Here is a 25,852-nt window from a genome sequence, read left to right as displayed (position 1 = left end):
GAAAAAAAAATAAAATAAAAGCGATTTAAAAAAATTCTGAAAGTTTACAGACACGATTGTTACATTTTTTCGAGCATGCCTGCCCAAAATAGACTGCAAAAATGAAAAAAGAAAAACGATGTTAAAAAGCCATGGCGCGTAGTGAGGCGCCTAGAGGCCGGGAGGGGTCAAAAATTCACAATTTTATTTATATTTTGCATTCTAAAATTAATACATGATTTTTAGGTATTAATGCAACAAGCTGCACCATTTTTGGATAAACATTCTATTTCTTTTATGATTTTCTCTATTTTTCATCTTTTAAAAATAAAATAAAATAAAAATGATGTCAAAAAATTCTGAAATTTTACATACACGATCCTTACATTTTTTTGAGCATGCCTGTAAAAAATAAAAAAAGAAAAATGATGTTTCCAAAGGCCCAAGCGCGCGCAATGGGGCGTCCAAAAGCCGTAATGGGTCAAAATTTCATATTTGTATTTATGTTTTGTGTTCTAAAATTAATATATAATTTTTAGAAATTAATGCAATAAACGACACCATTTTTTATGAATATTCTATTTTTTATGATTTTTTTTATTTTTCATCTTTAAAAAATATAATAAAATAAAATGCGATGTCAACAAAAATTCTGCAATTTACACTCATAGATATATATATATATATATATATATATATATATTCAAAAATGATCGAAAACAGTACAGACAGAGCTCAAACAGTTGGATATATGTAAGTAGACGTTTGGTTCATAAATTCAGAATTATTTTTATTTTACGTGTGTTTTTTATGAACAAAAAATACTATAAAAAATCATGAATTATGATTCAAAATCAAGAACGAATACACGAAATAAATATCTCTATTTGTAATAAAGGAGGGACTGAATCTGAATCAAAAGCTTGTTCACCCTCTATTAGCTTGAGGCTTATTTGAATTTGAACCTTAACACAAATTTCAAAAAACAAAAAAAAAAAAGTTTCTCTCAATTCACACATCCCAATAAAATCGATGTCGGACCCACAATCCGCTAGCGCCGGTGACGCCAATGACAACGCCCTCGCCAAGACCGCTGGCTTCGTGGTCTTCTCCGGCATCGTAATGAGCATTCTCAAAGCCCTAACCCCTCTCCCCAAGATCACAACAGAACCGCAACCACTCGCCGAGTCAACTCAGCAGATCAACATTCCTCCTAAAGAACCCCTCTTGAAGGTTACAAAATCAGATTTCTTTCATAAACCGGTTTTTATTTTTTTGTGTTCATTTTGGGTTTATGATTTTTTTTAAAAAAAAAAAAAATTGGGTGACCCTTCTGTTGTTACTTGTCCTTTTGTAAATTGACGATTTATATCTGTTTCCTTCGTATTTTGGGGTAAAATATTGGTTGTAATACCTTGTTTGGTTTTGTTTTGTTCGTTTTTTTTTTTTTGGCAGAAACCAAATACCTGTATAGATCAAAATGCGCCAAAGGCCCCAGAATCCTCAAATAGAACAATACAGATTGTGAAAGGCGACACTCTTTGGGGACTCTCTAGAAAATATGGGGCATTTCTCATACTTCTCATATTTATTTGTGCATTGCATAAATACATTTCTTTATTTTGTGGAGATAATTTGTGAAGCTACATATTCTAGAGAAGGAAAAAAGATACAAAGGAGCCTACTTTGATTTGCGATAGTGATTATGAACAATACCTTTTGTGAGAAAAACAAGTAACACAGAAGGGCTTAGGTTTTTTGGAGTTCTAGACGTTAATACGTTATTTCAAACACAATTATAACTCGTATTAACAAAAAAACAAACACTATTATAATATGAATATTGCATATGAGATTATGAGAAATGCAATGTGCCCTATTCTTCTAGGATAACGTAGGTTATGCTTTATTTGCCTATTTGGACCTGCCAAGAACAAGACTGCCATTTTCAATGATGCTACATTGCTGCTTAGTACTTATCAACTCAACAAAGTCATGTGATCATTTGTTGCCAAAGGAAGTTCAACAATTTACTCAACAAAGTCATGTGATCATTTGTTGCCAAAGGAAGTTCAACAATTTAAAATGGTTAATGATTTACTTACTCATTTTGTTATCTATTTGTTGTTGCCTTTTACTTTTTTCAAAGAGTGGAATAGGGGATGGGGATTCACGTAAAATTTTTGACAACTTATAAATACTGTACCTGTCCAAGCCAAAGATTGGTCTTTTCTATAAGTTGAACTTGTGACAAAACCAGAAAAAACGTATAGGGGATGGGGATTCACGTAAAATTTTTGACAACTTATAAATACTGTACTTGTCCAAGCCAAAGATTGGTCTTTTCTATAAGTTGAACTTGTGACAAAACCCGAAAAAACGTATTAGAATTCTCATTAACCATTCGCCTTTTGGATTTCAACGTAATAATGTTTTGTTTCTTGCACTCATGTCACTTATCAGGTATCCATTGATGCGATTAAAGAGGCTAACGGACTTACAGGTGATACCATCTACGCTGGCAAGAAGTTGATAATTCCATTATTGTATTTCTGTCGGTGGTCTCTTGTGAGGATTTTGGGTGTTCAGTACGTCGAAGAGAGTGGTTTCAATGTAATGTAACCGTTTCTTCATTGAAATGTTAAGTAATGGTGGAAGACATTTAAGCTGGAATTTGTTGTAGCCCTTGTAAAAACTAGTTTTTGATTACTTGAGGTGTTCCTTTTATGTACTGAAAAACGAGTTTAGATGACTTGAGCTGCTTTTCTTTATGCAACAGTTTACATGCATACATTTAACACCAATTTAACTTCCATTGCTACATCTTTTAATTGTAAGTTTCCTCATAGAGTGAACTTGTTCAAGTCTATAAAGCAAACATTATCTAAGCACTGCCAATGAGCACATCGTTGACCTAAACCATTGCTTTGAAAGTAACCTAAATCTTTGACCTCTTACAGTGAACTCAAATCAGAAACTGATAACAACCTCGAAACCTACAAACCTTTAAGATTCGTTTGTTTCGTGTGTTTAAACTCATATTTTTAATTCCGTTATAGTATTTTTCTCTTACAAAAAATTTAAATTTCAAATGTTAAAATTAAGAATTACTGGTTTAAACGCATGAATTAAATGGGCTATTAAATTAAGAGCTTATTTGGTATGAGAGAGAAATGAGAAGAGAAAGGAGTGAGGGTATTAGTGAAAGGATTTTCAGACCTGCAACTGTTTGCTAGAAGAAAAATATGAGGGCATGGATTATGTAAGTAATTTTAAAACCTTGAAAAACCTTAATTTTGATCCTTTCTTCACCTAGATTACGTGCCATTTTTTTCCTCCTATTTAGCTATCCTGTTGCAAAAAATAGAATAAGCTTCAACTTAAACTTTGAATGTATAGTTTACCCAACAATTACGAATCAAACCACTTTCAATTGCAAACTTCGAAACACATGCAGAGCCTAAATCTAAAGTTAATTTGTGCCGTGTGCGACGTCTAGGCTCAGGGCCGACAAAAGAAAGACTAGTACAAAAATAAAATTGTTTAAACATGGTTTACTTTTGCTCGAACATCGTCAAAGTAAATTATATTCCAAACAAAAAGGGAGAAAAAACAACCATTCATCCGTCTTGAAAATATCAACTCCAGTTTTGACAAAACTCAAAATTGAAAGAAAATGGTAGACAAAACATTATCTAATATCTCAAATACTGAAACTAGTTCCACAAATCATGCTAGCCTATTCAACCAGTAATGTTCTGGGACTTGTTAAGGATCACACCCTCATACTTGATCTGGAACCATTTCATGGCATCCTCCTTTGTCACACGGTGTTGGATCCCAACACGTGACTTGCATCTACGGCGGCGGCCCACGCGGTAACCAGCACGCTCCAAGACGACATAGAAGTCCATTCCGTAAATACCAGTAGAAGGATCATACCTGAATCAAAAGTATATCATTAATGAAAAAGCTGAAATAAATTTAGACTGAAATATGAAAAAACAAATCTGTATCCAATTGCTAAAAACATGGATAATGAATCACTGTTAACTTGGATGTAGGGATCAAATCTACAAAGAGATTTGAGAACAGCAGGAACTCAATGCAATTAAATCGAGTCAGAATCGCAAAATAATAATGAGATGCAGTATCTCCCCCCCCCCCCCCCCCCCTTCACACTCCCTATCTCATCTAACCATAACGTTTAAAATTGAAGGAATAATCAACTCACTTGATCCCAAGATCGATATGTTCCTGTATACCAAAACCAAAGCATCCGGTGTCACTGAAGTTCCTCCTTAGCAGCTCGTACTCCTTCACCTTCAAACCACTTTCCAAAAGCTGCATTGCCTTGTCACCCCTGACAGTGACATAGCAGGCAATCTTTTCATTACGACGGATTCCAAAGGATCTAACGGTATACCTTGCTGAGGGATCAAACAATAACACACACACACATAAGAAACAGAAAAGAACCTAAGATAACAACGTAAAGCAATAAATTATACATACAACAAATCTCCCCTTGCTCTCCAAAATTCAGCAGACTTGGAACTTTCAGCTCCAAAATAAAACAGGAATGACCTTACACTACTTTTATTCCTCAATTAAGTATGTCTAAAGGCTCACAAGAAAATCTATGTTGTACTGCTTAATAACGTGCCTTAAAATACATGTGCTTTAAGGTAATGACTACATTGAAACAGGCATTCAATCATTATAAACTAACTCTACATGGCCAAACGTTATTGTTCAACTAGATTCTAAGAGATCATTTAAATTTTTCCATGAATTAAAACGAAATCTAGACTTCCCCAAAATCACAAATCCTCAAACAAGTATATTTCTAATTTACATTGCACCAAAAAAAGGCATTTTTATTTAATTTTTTCTGCTATGTGCTCCATTTAGAAAACAAAAATTAAAAATTTAAACGAATCCCAATACCGTTCCGTAGCATCTAAACTACAATATTGTCAAACTCAGTAGAGAAAAGCAAACCAAGATCCAAGTTCCAACACTATTATCTACTTCAACCGAAACCAAGTTAACCAGAGAAAGAATAATGAATGTTACCCTTGGAGAAGACTGGTGATTGGCCGCTCAGTTGCTCCAACACCTACAATTTTAAACAATAAAAAAGAGTTAAAAACCAAGTATTATACCAATACACACACACACACATGCATGAATAAATACAATTGTGATTAAAAATGACAAAAGAAGAAGGGAAAAAAAAAACCTTAGCAGCTCTGGTGAGACGATCTCCGCTCTCACCAACAGAGATGTTGAGGACAAGCTTCTGGACCTTGATATCCCTCATGGGGTTCGCTAACTTCTTCTCCGAAGCCTGCATTCAATAAATTTTGAGAAAAAAAAAAAGTTGAGAAAAGAATGGAAATCAGAGAGATTGAAAGAAGAAGTAAATCTGAAAAAAAGAAGGAGAAGGAGAGGATACCATTAGGGTTTCTCGAGTTGGAGGCGCAGGAGAAACAGAAGAAAAGAAACTGGGATTTTTGGAAGGAGTGAGCGATGGACGGAGAAACCCTAATATGTATTCAAGGATTCCAAGCTGGCTAGGGTTTTGATGGGCCGTTTTGTTTTATGGGGTGGGTCTCAAAGGTGGGCAAAGTCGTCCTTTTTGTTTCGGAGATGTTGGGCCTATTTAATGGATCTACTTATGTAAACTTTTTATTTTGGGCCGTCTGAACTCTTTCAGCTTAGAAAAAATTCCTGAATTTACCGCGCACAATTTTTACCATTCATTCTTAATTAATATTCTTAAATTAGTATAATTATTTAACTAAAAAAAGTTATTAATTAAGAATAAACAATAGAAATTCTCATCCATGTCTTTCAAAATAAAATTCTAACTCATAAACTTTTAAAAAATATTTATCTCTTTTCCCGGTCTTTCCTCCTGGATCTCATTAGGGTGAATTAGAAGATGGAAAATTTTGAGGAATAGGACTTCCCTTCTGAAGCTTCAATTTTAAAATATAATTTTTGTAGAAAATAAGACTAATTTTTACATGATTATGCAAGATGAATAATTTTTAAGCCTAATTAACACTAAGATTAGTGTCTAATTATTATTTTTTTTTTTAGATTTTGGAATCAATCTTCATATGAGTTAGTGTGTTTTCTTTCCTGTGATTTTTAATGTTATATTTGTGCTATTGAAAGAATTATGCCCCATTTAATTACTTTTTGAATGGGAAAAAATGAAATTATAAATCCATTCAAAAACGAAATTATAAATATAAGAGTCTAAAAGGATAAATATCTTCACTTCCCTTCTTAAAATGGGTATTTTTTTCTTTTTTCTTTTACACTCACATGGAAAACTCATTATGTATTTATTTTTTATTCTTGATTAATATCTTTTTTAATTAAATAATTATATTAGTTAAAAGATTATTAATTAAGAATAAGAGATAAAAATCTAAACATATCCGCTCCATGGTAAGTTTAACCATTTTTGCCAATATTAAAGGTACAATATTGGGTTGCCCAAAACACTAAATTATGTTGGGCCGGTCTAACTCCGAGAAAAATAATAACGGCCGCCCATCATTTTTTATTAGAGAATATAAATAAATTAAATATAACAATAATACGGTCGGACCAAGTTTTTGAGCTTAAACATTATGACCAATCCCCTACTCGAATATTTAAGCGGGCCGATTTGTTTGATCTAACTTAAATTTCTAGAGAAATAGTAGAAAATAGACCAATATGAAAAGCTTAAGAAAGTATATAGGCCAATTTTTAGTTATAGAAATTTATAGGCCATAACTTGTTAAGTTATAGTTCATAACCAGATAAGTTATGGATAAACTTGTCAAGTTATGGTTCATAGCCAGACAAGTTATGTACAATTATGGATAATAACTTGTCAAATTATGGTTCATAACCAGACTAATTATGAACGAAAATAATAATTTAGCCTATTTATTAACTTATGTAAACTATTGGCCTATTAATTTTAATTCATCTCAAGTTTTTGTCTATTTCTCTCTTTCTCCCTTAATAGTTCTATTCAACATAAGTTTATTGACATTTGTGAAACCGATTTAGTGATTTTATACTTAAGTCTCGTTAAAGTTCAAGTCCAATTTAATTACTTGATTTAAGTATAAGGCTTATTACAGAGAACCCGTTGTATTTTATCAATACTACAGTCACACTCCATTGACTGAAACTAATCACAAAGCACCCTCTCCCCTAAACTCTGTTAAATTTGTTTAGAAAATGTCAAAACTACCCCTTTCAATATCAACCATTGATCAATAAAAAGCCAAATCCCAACCGTCCATTCAATCTTCTTTTATCTGAGGAAAAAAAAACGTAGATCACATTGCTCCATTACCCGACCCCCCTCCCACGACCCCTCCCACCCGTGTGACACAACCATCGCCGACGCCAGCCGCGCTGACGGCAACCAAACCCCTGCGACGCTGTTCGTCGACCTCCATAGTAAAATGATGAGTTCTCATTCATTTCCCATACGTTACATATCAGAAATTGTAAGAGCATCTTCATCTTACCCAGAAAATTGGGGCTTGGCTTTGGGGAGAATTTAGACCGGCGGAAGGGAAATTTGAGGGAAGAAGATGGAAAAAATTGCAGGAGCTCCACGACTAAGGCTAGTTTTTGTTTTTGTTTTTTTGTTTTTTTTTGCTGTTGTTCTTTTTAATGGATTTGAGCGAATAATTCTAAGCTTGAGATGAGATTGAAGAACACCTTCATCTATGTTGCAGAGGGAGAAGAAGAATCAGTGGAATTAGAACTAAAAAATTCAAGGACTTGAAGAAGAATCAGTGGAATTAGAACTAAAAAGTTCAAGGACTTGTTCTGCAAGTAGGTTTTTTTTTTTTCTTTTGCTGTTTTGACTTTTCTGTGGTTGAAAGTAACCAAAATGTAGGGCTCGTTCATTTCGCTGATTTGAGTTTAGAATTTGAGTTTTTTTACAGTAAAAAATTCTAACAAATAATCACATTTAATTTTTTTACTATAGTTAAAAATTCTCACATAAAGTCACATCTCAACTCTAATTCTAAACTCGAATCAGCAAAGTGAACGGGCCCGTAATAACTTGAAGTTTTTAGGCGGTTGTTGAAATGCTTTTATTCTGGAAAACAAAAAATCAAGACTGAAATAAACACAAGAATTGGAATAAATAAAGCCTTCGTTAAGGTTAGTTTCATAAGTGTGTAAAAAACAATTAAACGTGTTTTTCCTTGTTAAATAAGGATAAGGCCAATATTTTGAGCATTTTATATAGCTTAGAAAACGTTTTCTGATACTGCGGGGGCATTTTTGGCATTTTAAAATAAATTAATAGCCAATTTGGACGGTCAACTCACGTCAATTAACGGAAGGGTGCATATAATTTTTTTTAAAATTAATGGTATTGACGTGATTAATTTCAATGAAAGGGATGTAATTATAATATTAATAAAACACAAAAAGTTTCAGTATAATAAACCCTTAAATATATAAAGAATTGTTTTATTGAAGAATAATTGTCGATCCCTAAATGGGTTTTCAAATAATGCTTTTTATATTGACACCTCCTGTGTTATACCTAAAACAGACATCCCTTTGACAAAAAAATAATATCAACACTCCATCATTTTAATTCTGTTAAATTTAGATGTAAAATGAAAGAGAAAATAACCAACATAATCTCAACCATCCATTAGTTGTACTTTTACTTTAACCATTTATTGGGCATATTTATTATAATATGGTGATAAACTTTATCAGGCAAACATTAGAGCAAAAATAGTACAAAAAGGAACCCAGCAGCCAATGCTTTCTCAACGGCGACTCCTCTTGAGGCCTTTCTCTCCCGGTCTCGCAAGCTCACAAAGACTCGGCGAGATGTTGAATGCCTACACCAGCTACGACGGAATCAAAGGCTAACCAGCATCGCCAAGGATCGGAAACTCCGCTCCCACTTGAGAACTCGCTCCTTGTCGCCGCTATTAACACTGCCTTGGCGTTAGATCTGAGCTTCGGCAAGAGGCGGAATCGTGGGGTCGCTTCATGGCACAAGTGGTCTCACAGAGTTTGTCACGCTGGAAGGGCACTGCAGCAAGGCCTGGGTTCACGCGCGGATGAGTGTGGTGGCGCTTAGGTTACGTGGCGGTGGGGCACCTAGGTCACATAAGGTTGGTCGAAGGGTCTTGGACGGGCATGAGGCCCGAGTTTATATAAATATGGGTATTCTTTTAACATATATGCCTTATTCTTTTTTTTTTTTTTTTAAATCTTGAGGTGTTTGATAAACACAAAATAAGACAATAATAGTTAAAAGCATCCTTGTTATACCAGACAGATTATGAAATAGTGTTCTATGCCCAGAAACACCTCAATAACACCCTGTTAAAACAAAATTAAAAATGCTGCGAAGTAAAATGCAGAATAATAAATAACACCGTAATATGATTATTTAACGTGGCCAAAAATCCTTTGAGGGAAAAATTCATGGGTGCTAATCACACCAGATTTAAAGAGAATTCTACTATCACCAAACGAAGTTACAAAAGTTGGACTTATAAGAAATCTCTCGAATCTACACTAACTCCTAACTCACAATGACTCATCGTGACTCGCCTTTAGACTACTTATCTTACTCCGAGTCTTTTGCTCGCCTTCAGTCCTCCTGGCCTACTCCAGACATGATGCTTGCCTTCAATCCTCCTAACTTACTCTACGCAATCGACTCCTCCTCGGACCTACTCAGGATTCTTCACAAAAGTCCGCACATAATAAGGTTTGAGAGCAATAAAAGAAGCCCTGGATATTCACTTTGGTTTTTCTCTCACAATTAAGCATAAACGAGAACGCTGAAATTTTCTCTCGTTAGACTCTCAAGTTCTTAACCTAGGTACCAAAGAGAATTGCACAAAGTCCTCCTTAAATAATGAACCACCCGGATATGAGATAGTATATGAACATGTAGTATTAAGACACTTAAAATAGACAACTCATATCTGTTAATTTAAATTTAAATCAATTAAAGTTCAAATAAAATATGAGATTTATCTACAAAATCTTGCAGATAACATCCAAAAAACTTAATCAATAAGTAGATTAATCCTTTAATGAATATATACTCAATTACGTGCAAGGATCAAATCCACATAATCCAAATTTCACAATATTCACGAAATTCATTGTGATAAGTTTATGATTTGAAAATCAAAATTTATCACATAAAATCAACACAAATATCTGAATTAAAAAAATCTGAATATCAGCAAATGATCAACGCACAATTTCAACCAATATTCCCTGCAAAGCAAATCGGGTTAAATATGACAACAATTAATGCAAATTGAAATCAAATAAGAATGAAAACATTATGAAAATCAACAACAAATAATTAAATTGATTTTGATACAAGGTTGCCAATAAAATTTATGCCACTGTTTAATCCGTTTATCTTAATGCCTCCAGCAATGAAGGTCGTTTATGTTCTTTGGCTTCGACAATGAAAGTGTGGGTAGAATAGGGAATTGAAAAAATCTCATTTTAATAAATTATTGGCATTTAGTTAAACTATAATTATAACGATGTTGCTCAACTATTTATACAGGTGAATAAAAAAGGCATCTACCTTAATTTTCCATTTTTTCATTATTTTAAACATATATCCAAATTACAAAATTATAAAAGTCAGATTATGGATTTTTCAACCATTTTTTACTTGCCACGTAGGCTTATATTGGTGTGAGATCACTTTAAAAAAAAAAGAATAAGATCACTAAAAAAAAATAAGATAAAATATTGCAAGCCCAAAAACTAGTATTTCTTAATAAAATAAAAAGGATGGATTTTTCAACCATTTTTTACTTGCCACGTAGGCTTATATTGGTGTGAAATCACTTTAAAAAAAAAAGAATAAGATCACTAAAAAAAATAAGATAAAATATTGCAAGCCCAAAAACTAGTATTTCTTAATAAAATAAAAAGGATTTTTTTTGAAAAACAAAAGAAAAAGAAGAAAATAATCTCTCTTTTTCATTAAAGTGCAAATCATGATTGTGGGTATAAAAAACAATCAAATTCATTTTTTGTTCTAAATAAGGAGAAAAGAGACGTTCGGAAAAGGAAAAAAAAAAAAAAAAACTATCTTTTTATCATTAGAATGAAAATTATGATTTTAAGTGTGCAAAAATCAATCAAGCTCTTTTTTTATGATAAATAAGGATAAAACGTCATTTTACATGTATTCAGCTGGGAAATTTTTTTTTATGCTGAAGGGATATTTTTGGCATTTTAAGAAAATTTAATAGTCAAACTTTACATTCACAGTCAACTAACATAAGAGGCGTCTCTGTAATTTTTTTCAAAAGTCTAAAGGTCTTTATTAATTAGTTTTGGTCAAGGGGTGTCTATGATATTTTCATAAAATAAAAGGATTGTAAGTGTAATAAGCCTTTTTAAATAGCACGTATTCGCCAACCGCGTAATCCAATTTGATCAAACTAAATCATTAATTATTTTTTAATAATTAAGCGGTCTAGGTGGTTATAAGGAAATAATTTATAGATGTGGGGTGACTTCAACATGGATCTTGTTCACAATTGAACCTCCATTAGATATTCATGATTAGAGGATCGCGGTTGAGCAGTTCGAAGATGACGACGAGGACTAACGATATCTTTGTTGAGGAGGGTTTCGGTCTGGTGAGGACGAAGATTATAGGATTTGGGACATATATTGAAGAAGGAACTAAAAGAACTTAGATTTGATAGTCATTATTATTATTATTATTATTTATTTTTCTTACCGTTTGATTTTCATCTAATGGTCTTTATTTATACCCTATCGGTTTAGAGAAAGTATTGCCAATAACCATAGATTTGTCTAAATTTTTTTTGGTATAAAAAGGTTCTATACTAACTGTACAATATCACACTCTCAATTAGTAATTTAATACCCTTAAAAAATAAAATAAAATAAATTTATACTCCTCTACACACACCAAACTACTCCTTTCTTAGCCCTTTATCGACAACTAGTTGAGCCACGTACTATACACGTAGAGAATAATTTTGTACGTTTAATTTCACTTCAAAATACGTGACCTTTTTAGAAATTAATTCCATTAATTGGAGAAATAGAAAAAAATATTTAAAAAATCACATAAAAAATTAAAGTTGTATGGGAGTTTTTGACAAAAAAAATTAAGTAATGAGATATTTGAAAAAAAATTATTTTAATTGAAAGAAGGTGAGAAAAAGAAAGAATTTCAAAGAAGGATATTGAAAAAAAAAAAAATGAATTCTCAAAGAATATTAGGAGAAGACAATAAGTAAAAGAAAAGAACAAGTAAAAAATAAAACATGCAAAAAAAGAGAGATTGACACGTGACTAAAAAAAGAATCTTTGATGTATGTTTGGATTATATTTAGAATTAGATTAGACACGTTCGATACCAATCTCCCCCATTCTGTATTGACTATTCAGCCCCCTCAAAAAAAAAAACCTCCCCCATTCTCTTCTCTCCCATTCTCATCTGTCGCACCGCCGATGCCCTGCCGTGTCCACCTGGCCGCGCCGTGGCTTGCGTTGTCACCTCGCCGCGACACTGCCACCGTGCCCGCCTTGCCGCGAGTCGACGCTGCCGCGGTCACCACCTCATCGAGATTCGCGGCGCCGCTGCCGCCGTCACCACATCATCGAGATTCGCGGCGCCGCTGCCGTGCGCACGCTTAGAATCCTCTCTCTTTCATGGTATCAGATTCTCGCTCTTTTCGTCATTAGTTTTGACGATTTTTGATTTTATTTCTTATGATATGCTCTCTAGCTTTCTAGCTGCGGGTATAGAACTATTGTCTGATGGAATTTGTTTTCCTTTCTCATGCTCTCTCTCTATATATGAAAACATGACCACATTGTTTGTATAAGAGATTTGAATACGTTAATGAGAATTGGGTTTTCTGCAGGAAAAAAAATGCTTTGAGTTTTTCTTTACTGATTTGACGCATTGCAGGCCATGTTTTTTCTTCTGGGAAGCCAATGTAGCTGATGTATATAGCGGTTAAAATGTTATCAACTAGGTTGCTGAACATATGCATTACCTCCTTTTGTAAGTCACGGGATTTGGCAAAAGCTGAAGCAGTTATTGTTGATGGTATAAGATTAGACATACTTCCAGATGTGGTAACTTACAATGCTTTGGTCGATGCATACTGTCGGATTGTTGGACTGGATGCAGCTTATTCGATTCTTCAAAGAATGAGAGAAGCTGGGATAACCCCAGATGTTGTTACTTACAATTCTTTGATTGCTGGGGCTGCTAGGAGGTGCCTTTTATCACGAGTTTTGGATTTTTTCGATGAAATGCTTCGAGCAGGCATTCGTCCGGATGTATGGAGCTACAATACTCTAATGCATTGTTTCTTTAAAGTAGGAAAGCCAGATGAAGCCAATGCGATTTTTCGGGATATCATACTTAGCGATTTTCTTCCCTGTGCAACTACGTTCAACATTATGCTAAATGGTCTCTGTAAAAATGGCTACATCAACAATGCCCTTATGCTATTTAGGAATTTAGAGCATCATGGATTCGTTCCACAGTTAGTGACATGCAATATCCTTATCAATGGCCTTTGCAAGGCGCGGAGATTGAGGGCGGCTAGGAAAATTCTCCGAGAGCTTGGGGAATCCGGTATTGAACCCAATTCCATCACCTACACTACGGTTATGAAATGTTGTTTAATGTCAAAGCAATATCAACAAGGGCTTGAGATCATGTCGCTAATGAAGAACAAAGGATATGCCTTTGATGGCTTTTCATATTGCACGATTATTTCTGCTTTAGTCAAAACGGGTAGGATGGAAGAGGCAAATAGCTACATCGAAGAGATGATGACGAATGGCATTGAGCTTGATCTCGTGTCTTACAACACTTTAATTAACTGGTATTGTAAAGAAGGTGATTTGGAAACTGCTTATAAGCTGTTGCACGAAATAGAGAAAGGAGGTTTGGAATGTGATAAGTATACCCACACAATTATAATAAATGGATTGTGCAAGGCTGGTAATATTGAGTGTGCTCTACGACATTTAGAATATATGTGTACAATGGGCTTTGATTCAAACGTGGTAGCGTTCAACTGCTTGATTGATGGATTGTGTAAATCTGGTCAGATTGATCGTGCAATAAAGTTGTTTGAATCAATGGAGGTCAGGGATTCCTTTGCTTATACCTCATTAGTGTGCAATCTTTGCAAGGTGAAAAGGTATAAGTGTGCAGCCAAGCTCCTGCTATCTTGTTTAAAAGATGGCATGAAAGTACTCAGGTCTGCTCGACGGGCTGTTCTTGATGGTCTTCGTGGATCGGGGCTTATACACGAGGCAAATAAGCTTAAGTTGGAATTAAGAATGGCTCAGATATTACACTAATTCTGTCTGGCTAAGATATTACGCTGACGACTTGGACATAATTTTTTCAAAGATATGCTGGAATTTGGCCTTAACTGACCACATGGTTACATTATAAGGAATTCTGTTCCAAGTGTCAGTAGTGTTGGGCTAATATTATTGCACCAAGATAAGATACATGTGAGCAATAGTAACTACTGGTGCTGAAACTAAATTGGTGAAGTGTGCGTAATTTATTGCTCTGGCGCGTGCATTGTTGATCTGGAAGCGGGTGTCTGGTTCATAGGCTAAAAGTTAATCAAAAAATTTGACACATTTGTAGGTCAGGCTGTAAAGAAATTCATGGAACTTTAATTACAAGGTCAAATCGATGGGCGTGAGAGGAGCATCTATACCTTGCCTGATGATGGCTGATAGGCTTTATTCAAGTTCAAATGGACGAGAGATCTTGAAAATTTTGTCACACAAACATGCATATATATTATTTGTTCCCTTCTTCCTTTCCAGGAACATATTTCATTTAACCTGTGATACTGAGAAGTTCTACTGATAGAGCCTTTGTTATATTTTATCAGGAAAAGTAGTAATTGAGAATGTCTAGCGCCAGGAACTCTAATCCCATCTGACAGGGAAGATTGGCAATTGTGGCCTAGTTCTGAATTAGCATGGTTTTGACAAAGGGATTTATTTAATAAAATGATCATATACATCTTATGGTCCTATAGTAGAGGACTCAACATTTATGCGCACATTATTCTAACCGTTCTATAGAAATTTGGTATTCTTTATCTTTTATGTGTGGTATTTTCCTTCGCCACTCTTAACCGGTCCTTTTTACCATTCATCAAGAGCATAGCCTAGAATTCTTGTTGCCTCATTCTAGCTTATAACTAATCTGGTATTCTTTATGTTTATGTATGGAATTCTAGAACTTTGAAAATACTATGGTTTCTGATAAACTTTAATTGGAGTGACTAGTTCATATTTATCTGCTTGGTTTTGTACTCTTCCTTGCATTGTCTTTTCTTAAAGTTTTCAAATGTGCGGAAGGAGGAGATTTAGTTCCTTTGCTTTAATTTGATGTTGCTGCAATTTCAACCATTTCTTGTCACGAGGGTTTATTGGTTTTGTGCTTGTGTGCATCTCATATCGATTTGTTTGCCCCCAGTATGGAGAAGTACTGATGTTTTGACATTCCAAAAGGTTTCCATTTAGTTATTGTTTTCTCTTTCTATGGATCACAGGCTCTAACATGGCAGATAACAAATCTCTCGTGTTTGATATGAGCAACGTTATGTAGTACAACTTGGTTTGTTTTGTTTCAATTAGATTAATACAGAGGTCAGGAACAATTTTGCTGCCTTGCCATAACGTACTAGATTGTATATTTGGGCACGGTATCATACAATAGAACTCTCATTTCTAGGGGATGAAGAATCAAACATTAGGTGCTTCAAAACGCATTTATCTGAATAAAGCTAGTTGAATGGCCCAGGCAACTAAAAGACTAGCAGCAAGCATGCTAACAGGAAACTACAACAGCGGTGCTTGGACCAACATGAATTCTCGCTTTTGGAGGAGTCTGTGCTGCTAGGCATCATTGTTACCTCACTCCAGCTTACCACTAATCTGGTATCTTCATTACCTTTCTTTTTTTTTTTATCTGTCTTGCCACAAATCTCACATATCCTGCATAGAAGAGAATGAATTTGTTCAGAATTCTGAAGAAAAATTTGATGTGAATCAATTTTTGAGTGGGTACTGTGTAGCCGTAGGTAATATATGAATTTAAAAAGTCATCCAAGTTGCAAAAATGTCGATATTTTTCGATTTGTAAACTTGGGGAAGAGCAAAAGAAACTGCTGGAATACCATCTTGACTCAGGAATTGGAAATGGATATCTACTAGCTAAGGCCCAAGTGTCTTCAAAACAAAGCTAAATGTAAAATTTGATACCTATCCCCCATTACTGTTTGCAGGAATGAAGTACCCACTTGGGATTTAGTCAAAAGCAATCCCAAACTGGACCTAAGTTGAATGTTATTTAGGGATTAGATGTTTACCTCTTTTCTTTTGTGATTCAGAGTTCAGTAGCTTATTTTACTTTGTTCTCTCTCCTACAAAGGTCTTATTAGATTCTCTCTCCTACAAATGTCTGCATGTTATAGTGTCTTGATCCTAGAGAGCTGGCAACTAAAGGAGTAAGTTTGCCAATGACCAGTAAGTTCGACATTGACGTTCGATATTTTGATGTCCAAGATGCAGAGAGAAATGGAAACAATAACTCATAGAGCAAAGAACAAAGAATTTACCTATTCCCTTTACTCTTAAACCAAAGTCTCAGCACAGTGACGATGCGAAGTACCTCGTCCATCTTTGCAGCCACAACCAAGCTGGATTAACTCGGAAGTTGTAGATAGATTTTCAGAGCTTACATGACATATTCTGTAGATATTTTCTGAACTAGAATTGTCACCCTTCATCACTCTGTACAATTGCGTGCTTTTAAAACATCAAACCGTGCAAGCATGGTTCTCCACTTATAAATTGTTCCTCTCCATTGTTCTACTTTCAGAATAGTGCTTAAATTTCCTTAGACCTCTATAAAGGAATCATACATAAAATCCACTTTGTTTTGTTGTTTACTTGAAGACATAAGCTCTACTGTTTTTGACAAAGTCGACTCGTTAGTTGTTGGTGCATTCTCCTACTGAGCATTAACAAGCTTTCCAATCTCAATTTCTCCATAAAATATTACAAATAAAGTTTCAAATGGCTTAGATTGCGCACTCAAGTGATCTGAAAAGGCGTAGTTTTTCTTTATTATAACATGAGAAGAAACCTCAACGATTTGCCAAAAGTTTTTAGCATAATATATAACAAGATGTTCAGTTGAACTGGTTTTCGGTTCGTTAAAGAGGCATCGAAGCTGACACCCTCATTTACAAACCGCAATTTGGCCTCCCGAAAAATGGAAAATTGGCAGGATCTAAACCATCTTTAATGCAATGCTAAATTAATATGTTTGTCAAACTTTAACATTTGAGTTGGAAATTCACAAACTATTTAGCGTATGCTGCTTTTGTGACAAATTTAGCATATTCAAATTGTATTTAATTGCTATTGATTATTATATTATTTTTTAGTTTGGGTCATATTATAATATTGACATTTTCAAATTATTTCAAAATTTAAAGTTTATTTTTACAAACTTCTAAAATTTTATGATTATTACTAAAAGTGGATACTAAATATAACATTTGTAATAACATTATGTTGTAAGACACAAACCAAAATAATGTAGCAAATAGACACTTTTCACACTTTTTAATGCCAACTGTTTTTCTGTCTCAATGTGGTTCAATTCACATGAATCCTTAAGTGGCTACTACGCAAGACTCACTTTTAAAAAATTCTTTTTAGTGACAACAACTATGCAAGGCTCACTTATAAAAATTTCTTTTTAGTGACAACAAGTCATTGAAAAAATGAAAATTTCAGCGATAATGTGTGTTACTAAAAACCTTATCTTGATAATTAACAGTTCCACCTGCAAGCATCACAAAATAACAATTTTGGGTTACAACTCCTTCAGAAACGACATGTCGTTGGCTCGTTGTTAATTGTCCACTTTTTATACACATGCAAACAGAGGGAAATGAGTTTGGACTATCTGCTAGCAAATAGTTGGCAATGATGCCAGATTCAGGGTGTGTTCATTTCACAACTCAAGTTATAACTTGAGTTATGATTTTAATTGTGTATCTGAGATAAAAATACTATAATAAAAAAGTTGAATTTAGATCTTTGTGAGAGAAAACACTATAACAACAAAATTAGAGTTATGACTTGAGTTGTAAAATGAACAAGTCCTCAATAAATTCCATCCCCTGATAACTGATTGTCCCAAATAAGGTATTGCAACATAATTCGAAGCTTTGGAGGGTAAGCAATAGCTTGCCAGGAAAGCTTATATCTATAACTAGATTGTTGATGCTTTGGCTTAACGCCTACATCAACTATGGAAGACGAATGACAATTCTACTCGATAAAACTTCTTAAATCTAGTTGTAAGGTAGGTATAACTTTACACATTCCGAATTGCTAGAGATAGAAAACATATCTGTATAATCTAGTAAACAAACAATGGCATACTCACAAATATCATTATTGTTATGCGGACGATTACGTCATTAGGCTTTCTACGACAATGCTTTCCGTTTGCATAATGGTTTCTTAAAAAGAAAAAGAAAAGCTAAATGATCATACTAGTATAGATTGGCGTTTTCTGTTTGCATAATCCTTTCTTAAAAAGAAAAGCGAAACGATCAGATAAATGCACGTAGCTTGACCGCTTAATCACAAGGGATAAACGTATTGGTCTATACGTCGGTGTCCACCTGAGGCTTAAGGTGGCATCGACGTGTAGGTTGTTGTGCGTAAGGTGGCACCACATCCGCATCGAGCGTAATGTGGCAGTGAGCTTACCTTGAGCATAGGCCAGGCTCAACCCTCTCATGCTTTAATTTCTTTGTTATGTAACAAAGGGACACGTGACAAGCTACTATTGATTGAGAGGAATTTTGATTATTGACCCAACAATATTTAACTGTTGTCTAGAGCACTAATCGTCTTTTGATTGGGTTTTAAATAATAAAATTTCTTTAATTGGAAGACTTAACAATTTTGGATTGCCACTCGTATATATACTATAAAATTGACCAATGAAATGGACTTTTATTTTTTATTTTTTAGATTGAAATGAAATGGACTTTTATTGGCCAACTCTAGAGCAATGCATGTACAACATTTGTACTTGTCTTAGAAAAAGCTTGGCTCCACGTAAAGATTTTTTTTTATCTAGTTTTGGAAGGTAACTTCATCCTCTTACATCAGCTGACTAGGATTACACCCTAGTTTTTCGCAAAAACTTGCCTCATTACCTTCTTGGGAACTGACTCTGAACAAGTTCGAAGAAACGAGAAAAGATCACAAGAGTCCGTTTAGTTTATAAATTAAAATTATGTAATTAAAATTATTTTTAATTTATTTATATTTTTTATGATAAAAAATATTATAACAAACCACGAATAATGATTCGAATCAAGAAAAAAATCCTTTTACCAAACGGATTTAAACGCGTCACACCTCCCGAGAGAGCAACAACCCCCCAAAAGCAGACAAAACAAATAAAACTCATAACTGAACAACCTCAGGGGCATAATAGTCATTTTACCACAATTTCGCCAACAATAAAGCGTCAGCCCCTTCTCAGCAAAATGCCTGAATAATAATGAGCAAAAAAAAAAAAACCGTGAATAATTAAAAAAAACGTAAGTATTTAGACGAAATGATCAGTTTTTTAAACTCCATATTTATGATATATCTTTAATTGAACAATGTTATCAATATGTACATTTTTTTTTTGTTATTGATATAATAATGATTCTAAATACACTATTTTATTCTATATAGGTATAAATTTGTATAACTGATTTTATTTTTTTTTCATCCATTGTAAAATGGACATATATATAATTTTATCATTTAGACGAAATGATCAGTTTTTTAAACTCCATATTTATGATATATCTTTAATTGAACAATGTTATCAATATGTACATTTTTTTTTTTGTTATTGATATAATAATGATTCTAAATACACTCTTTTATTCTATATAGGTATAAATTTGTATAACTGATTTTATTTTTTTCCATCCATTGTAAAATGGACATATATAAAATTTTATCTAAAAAGAGTTGTTTTTAATTTTATTTAGTTTTGTCTAAAAAAGAGTGTTTTTAATTTTATAACTTAAAATTTAAATTTATCAAAAATTGATGTTAAATTTTAGTAAGAAATCACTACGGCGGAATATGATATTTTACTGTACCAGTAAAAATTTTTAAAATTTAAAGAGTATTTTCTTTAGTAGGATAAAAAAATAAACTCGTTTAAAATACATGATTATTTTTTAAAATTAATTTAATAAATACCCCTAAAATATGTATCTTATTTTAAAATACCCTTTAATTTTTTAAAACAGGCCAAAACAGATCTAGATAGATATATAGAAAATGTTTCAAAACGCCCATTTCATCCACTTCCCTCTATTATTCCAAATGAAACTGATGATGTGGCACGACATTAACAATTAACTAAAGATATTAAGATCTAATTAAATTTATAAAAATGATTAAATATAAGCAAACAAATCAAACAAGAAAAAGTGAAATAATAACCCAACATTCAAACCAAAAAAGGTGAAATCAAAATATGAAAACAAGCAAACAATACAAATTAAGAAAAATCAAGAAAACACCAACCTTTTTTCTTTCTCTATGCTATTAAACGAACCCCATTTTCCATAACCATTTATTTCTTTAACTTATGAGATTTTCAAAACCATAATAGACACATCTCACCGAGCAAAACACGAAGAAACTCAAGAAAAATGTCTTTTTTTTTTCTTACTCTCAAATTCAACAAGACCAAAACACTAGCAAGAATCAAGTAATGCAAATAAAATTGACCAAAAACACAAGAAAATAATCAATTCAAAAGCCATATTGTTGAGACAGGGTTAGGGGAGGAGAGAATGTCTAGATCTGGACTGAGGGTAGGGAGCAGGAAACTGCCGAGAGGGGTATGTATTACGAATAATAAGAGAAACTGAAGAATTGGGAGAAAATGAATATTTCTGTTATTCAACTATCTGAATAATGATTGTGCCCTTATATACACAGTTACAAGAGATAAATATTGTAACTACTTATTAACTAAGCATACACGTCAACAAAGCTCGTAAGATAAGCTAAAATACTGAAAATGTAATATAACCGACTAATGTAATACGCCCCCTCAAGATGGACTATAAATATCCTTTATAGCCATCTTGGATAAGAGAGGAAAAAGGAGGGACGAAGGCAGAGGCTTTGTAAAGATGTCAGCAAGCTGGTGTTGTGAGTGAACTGGCAAGAGCTTGATGACGCCTTCAGCGAGTTTGTCACGAACAAAATGGCAATTAATTTCAATATGTTTAGTGCGTTCATGGAAAACAGGATTAGAGGCAATACGACTGGCTGCCTGATTATCACAAAAAAGAACAGCTAGATCGGTAGCATGAACAGAGAAATCTGCCATCAACTGCTTCAACCAGACAAGTTCACTAACAGTGGTAGCCAAGGCCCGATATTCAGTTTCAGCAGATGATCGGGAAATAATAGTTTGTTTCTTGGACTTCTAGGAAATTAAGGAATCACCTAAGAACACACAGAAACCAGTAATAGACTTTCGGGAATCCAAGCAGGCAGTCCAATCTGCATCAGAAAAAGCCTTCAACTGAAGAGAAGAAGAAGAAGAGAAAAACAGTCCTTGACCAGGCTTGGATTTAAGATATCGTAACAAATGATGAGCAGCTTGAAGATGAGGAACTCAAGGATGAAATAAAAATTGACTAAGCTTATGAACAGCAAAGGTAATATCAGGCCTTGAAAAAGTGAGGTAAAGTAATCTACCAATGAGTCTTCAATAGGAAAAAGCATCCTTAAGAGGTTTGCCAATACTAGAAGCGAGCTGCAACTTAGGATCCATGGGAATATTGGCTGGTTTAGCTGCAAGTAGCCCTGTATCGTCAAGTAGCTGGAGAGTGTATTGCCTTTGAGACAAAACAATGCCTTTGGAGGATCGAGCAATCTCAAGACCAAGGAAAAACTTTAAATCACCCAGGTCCTTAAGTTTGAACTAGCTATTTAAAAACAGCTTTAATGAATCAATGATTTTAAGATTAGGACCTGTGATGATGATATCATCAACATACACCAACAAGGCGACAAAGGATGAACCATAACCTTTAGTGAAAAGTGAGTAATCAAACTTGGACTGGTGAAATCCGAATTGAACTAAGGCATGGGAAAACTTAGAATACCACTGCCTGGAAGCCTGCTTGAGTCCATAGAGGGACTTGTGAAGTTTACAAACCAATTTGGATCCCTGTCTAGTGAACTCCACCTTGCCGCTATACCCTAATAGGAGATCCATATAGACCTCTTCAAAAAGATCTCCATTGAGGAAAGCATTGTTCACATCCAACTGAGTCAAATACCAATGCTTAGAAGCAGCAAAAGCCAGTAACATCTTGACAGTAACCAACTTGGCAACAGGAGAAAAAGTATCCAAGAAATCTACTCCTTCTTGTTGAGTATAGCCTTTAGCTACAAGACGTGCTTTATGCCGCTTGATGGATCCATCGGAGTTATATTTGAGACGATAAACCCATTTTCAGCCAATATAACGTTTGTCTTTAGGCAAAGAAACAACAGACCAAGTATCATTGTGTTCCATAGCATCTAACTCAGCTTGCATAGTAGCTCGCCACTTAGGATATTTCACTGCTTGATGATAAAACTGAGGCTCAACTTGAGTGGCAACTGAGAGAACAAATTGTTTATAAGAGGGAGAAAGAGCATTATAGCATATGTGTTTGGAAAGAGGATATAGAAGGTTAGGAGAATTAAAACCAGTGGAGTCTTAATGATGCAAGAGATTACAATGAAAATCTCGAAGGTAGGAGGGTGGTTTTATTGTCCTGGAAGATTTGCGAGAAGACATGATAGTGGAAGAAGGAACTATGGTGAAGAATGAATCGGAGGAATGAGAAAAGGAACTAGGCTGATTAGTGGAGAAAGAATCAGGAGACGGTGTGGGCAACACAAGGTCAGGGAAAGGATCAACCAAATTACCCTCGGTAGTGGTGGAATGAAATGGAAAGATATGTTCATGAAAGACAACAACTCGGGAGATGAAAACCTGTTTAGTTTTGATGTCATCGAGTTTATAGCCTTTAATGCCAGCAGGATACCCCAGAAAGACATAGGTACGAGCTCTTGCATGAAACTTATCTCGATTAGCAGGAAGAGTAGATGCAAAAGTAAGACAACCAAAGACTCAAAATAAAGTGTAATCGAGAGGATTGATAAAGAACCTCGTGAGGAGTTTTGTGATGGAGCAAAGGTGAAGGAGTCCTGTTGATTAAGAAGGCAGCAGTCAAAACACATTCAGTCCAAAATTGAAGTGGAACTCGAGATTAAAAGTATAGGGCACGAGCAACATTCAATAAATGTTGATGTTTCCTCTCAACTATAGAGTTTTGTTGAGGCCTATCAACACAAGAAAGTTGATGTAGCACACCTTTAGCATCAAAAAAATCAATAAAAGCAAGCTCTTTAGCATTATCAGACTGACACTCTTTAATAGTAGAATGAAACTGAGTTGCAATCATATTGAAAAACTTTGGAAGGATAGAGGTTACATCAGATTTCTGCTTAAGTAGATATACCCAAGTAAACCTTGTGCAGTCATCGACCAAGGTTAAAAAATATCTATGGCCATTATAAGAGTTCTCATGATAAGGACCCCATATATAATAGTGAACTAAATCAAAAGGAGACTGCCTCAGGTGATTATGAGAAACAAAAGGCATCCTCTTTTGTTTAGCCAATGGACAAATATAACAAGGTTCTGAAAAACCAGTCTTGGACACTTCACACTGCAACTTGTTTTTCAATGCTTCAAGTCGTGAAGGAGAAGGATGGCCAAGTCTCTTGTGCCAAAGCTGAACAGAGACTTTATTTACACAAGCAGAAAATTCCTGAGAAACTTCCTTATTCAGAAAATCAGAATTAAGAATGTAGAGGTCCCCTTTCTTGTTACCCCTCCCAATCATCTTCATGGTGCGGACCTCCTGAATGATGAATTGGTCAGGAAGAAATTTAAGCATGAGTTGAGCATCAGTGGTGAGAACACTAACCAAAATCAGGTTAAACTTAAACTGAGGGACATAAAGAACATTCTTTAAAAGCAGAGACTGATTCAGCCTGACATCACCATAAAACTCAACAGGAATTGAAGTATTATCTGGAAGGGTAACCTCAGCATTGCTCAGAGGTTGCAAAAACAGAAAAGCACTAACAATAGAACAAATATGTCTAGAAGCTCCAGAATCAATAATCCAGGTCTTGGCTAAGGATAAAGCATTATTCACAGAAACTGAAAAGCAAATACCTGTGGAATAAGAAGTTGAGACATCATGAGAATCATTTCCCTTGGTGGAGGATGATAGATGTGTGGAAAACATCGCCATTAGTTGTTGATACTGCATTGGACTGAGGTTTTGAAAGAAATTCCCTGTATTTGCATTCTCGGCATCTGTAGGCTTGCTAGATACTTGATTAACAGCAACAACCTGATTATTAATGGAAAAAAGTCTTTTGTTTTGGTTTGAATCTAGGTGGATACCCATGTAACTTATAACATTTATCAATGGTATGTCCATGAAAGTTACAATGAGTACAAAAGGGCCTTTCCTTTTTCTGAAACTTATTTCCCCCACTAATGTCACCTCCAGTATTAGGTTTCTTGAAAGAATCAGTTTTAACAGCAAAAGCAACAACAGTGTTAGAAGAATCAGTTTGGGTACCAACATGAAAACCAATAGTTCGCTAGCGTTCCTCTTGGGAAATCAAGGAAAACACCTTATTGATGGGTGGCAAGGGATATTGATGGGTGGCAAGGGATCCAGTAACAGCAATTGACCCCTAACTTGAGCAAATGACTCATTTAAACCCATGAGAAAGGCTATCACATATTCATTTTGATAAAAGGAGTTAACTTCTTTGACACCACCGCAAGTGCATTTGCCACAGGTACAACTAGGCCTAAAATTACTCAACTCATCCCACAGAGATTTCAACTTCGTAAAATACACAGCCACTGAATTATGGTCCTGAGCATGATTAACTAATTCTCGTTTCAGCTGAAAAATCCTAGGACCATTACTCTGTTGAAAACGCTCCTTGAGGTCAAGCCATATTTCACAGGCAGAATCAGAAAACGAAATGCTAGCAGAAATTTCTTTGGAAACCACGTTTAAAATCCAAGAAATGACAACATTATTATTTCTAACCTATGAATTAAGCAGATTGAGATCTGTACCGTCTAGTTTCATGACAGATCCATCGATGAAACCCAACTTGTTCTTCACAGACAAGGTGATGATCATCGCACGGCTCCAGGAGGCGTAGTTATCTCCTGTTAATGGTTGAGATACAAGTGAGAGGCCTGGGATGTCTGAATGATGAAGAAAATAGGGGCTAAGCGGATCGTCAATGGCGGACTTGCCAGAAATCGCCGAGGAATTGCCGGAAATTGAGGAAGCCATGAAAATTGATGAAAGATCTCGATCGAATTGACAATAGATTCAAGAACAAGATTGAATCAGCAAAGGAATCGACGAATTGAAGAACAATCAGAATGAGCAGCAAAGCATTCGCTCTGATACCATATTACGAATAACAAGAGAAACTGAAGAATTGGAAGAAAATGAATATTTCTGTTATTCAACGATCTAAATAATGATTGTGCCCTTATATACACGGTTACAAAAGATAAATATTGTAACTACTT

General features: G+C 34.5%; 3 protein-coding genes across 5 annotated transcripts; 2 read left to right on the top strand and 1 right to left on the bottom strand.

The window, feature by feature from the left end:
- The first annotated feature begins 942 nt into the window (after positions 1-942).
- Positions 943-1,620, top strand: LOC21404211. The gene is made up of 2 exons (XM_024169351.1): positions 943-1,212; positions 1,435-1,620. The coding sequence occupies exons 1-2, from the start codon at positions 1,012-1,014 to the stop codon at positions 1,618-1,620; spliced, it is 387 nt and encodes a 128-aa protein (XP_024025119.1). The 5' UTR covers positions 943-1,011.
- Positions 1,621-3,537: 1,917 nt separating this feature from the next.
- On the bottom strand, positions 3,538-5,541 carry LOC21404210 (60S ribosomal protein L11-1). Of its 2 annotated transcripts, XM_024169342.1 has the most exons (5): positions 5,441-5,541; positions 5,225-5,332; positions 5,059-5,101; positions 4,214-4,409; positions 3,538-3,921 (listed from the first exon to the last, which is right to left on the bottom strand). In XM_024169342.1, the coding sequence occupies exons 1-5, from the start codon at positions 5,441-5,443 to the stop codon at positions 3,723-3,725; spliced, it is 549 nt and encodes a 182-aa protein (XP_024025110.1). In that variant the 5' UTR covers positions 5,444-5,541; the 3' UTR covers positions 3,538-3,722. The 2 variants fall into 2 exon arrangements, with proteins under 2 accessions (XP_024025110.1, XP_024025109.1); XM_024169341.1 differs by lacking the exon at positions 5,441-5,541 and having other exon boundaries at positions 5,225-5,338.
- Positions 5,542-12,453: 6,912 nt separating this feature from the next.
- On the top strand, positions 12,454-16,981 carry LOC21404207 (putative pentatricopeptide repeat-containing protein At4g17915). Of its 2 annotated transcripts, XR_002902689.1 has the most exons (3): positions 12,454-12,735; positions 15,884-16,020; positions 16,557-16,981. XR_002902689.1 is itself a non-coding variant. In XM_010103812.2 (2 exons), the coding sequence occupies exon 2, from the start codon at positions 13,030-13,032 to the stop codon at positions 14,407-14,409; it is 1,380 nt and encodes a 459-aa protein (XP_010102114.2). In that variant the 5' UTR covers positions 12,454-12,735; positions 12,995-13,029; the 3' UTR covers positions 14,410-15,209. The 2 variants fall into 2 exon arrangements, 1 of the variants encoding a protein (XP_010102114.2); XM_010103812.2 differs by lacking the exons at positions 15,884-16,020; positions 16,557-16,981 and adding an exon at positions 12,995-15,209.
- The last annotated feature ends 8,871 nt before the right edge of the window (positions 16,982-25,852 follow it).

The sequence above is a fragment of the Morus notabilis genome, unplaced genomic scaffold (assembly GCF_000414095.1).
Source record: "Morus notabilis unplaced genomic scaffold, ASM41409v2 Scaffold269, whole genome shotgun sequence".
In the NCBI taxonomy this organism is placed as follows: domain Eukaryota; kingdom Viridiplantae; phylum Streptophyta; class Magnoliopsida; order Rosales; family Moraceae; genus Morus; species Morus notabilis.
This window is presented reverse-complemented; position numbering and strand designations above follow the sequence as displayed.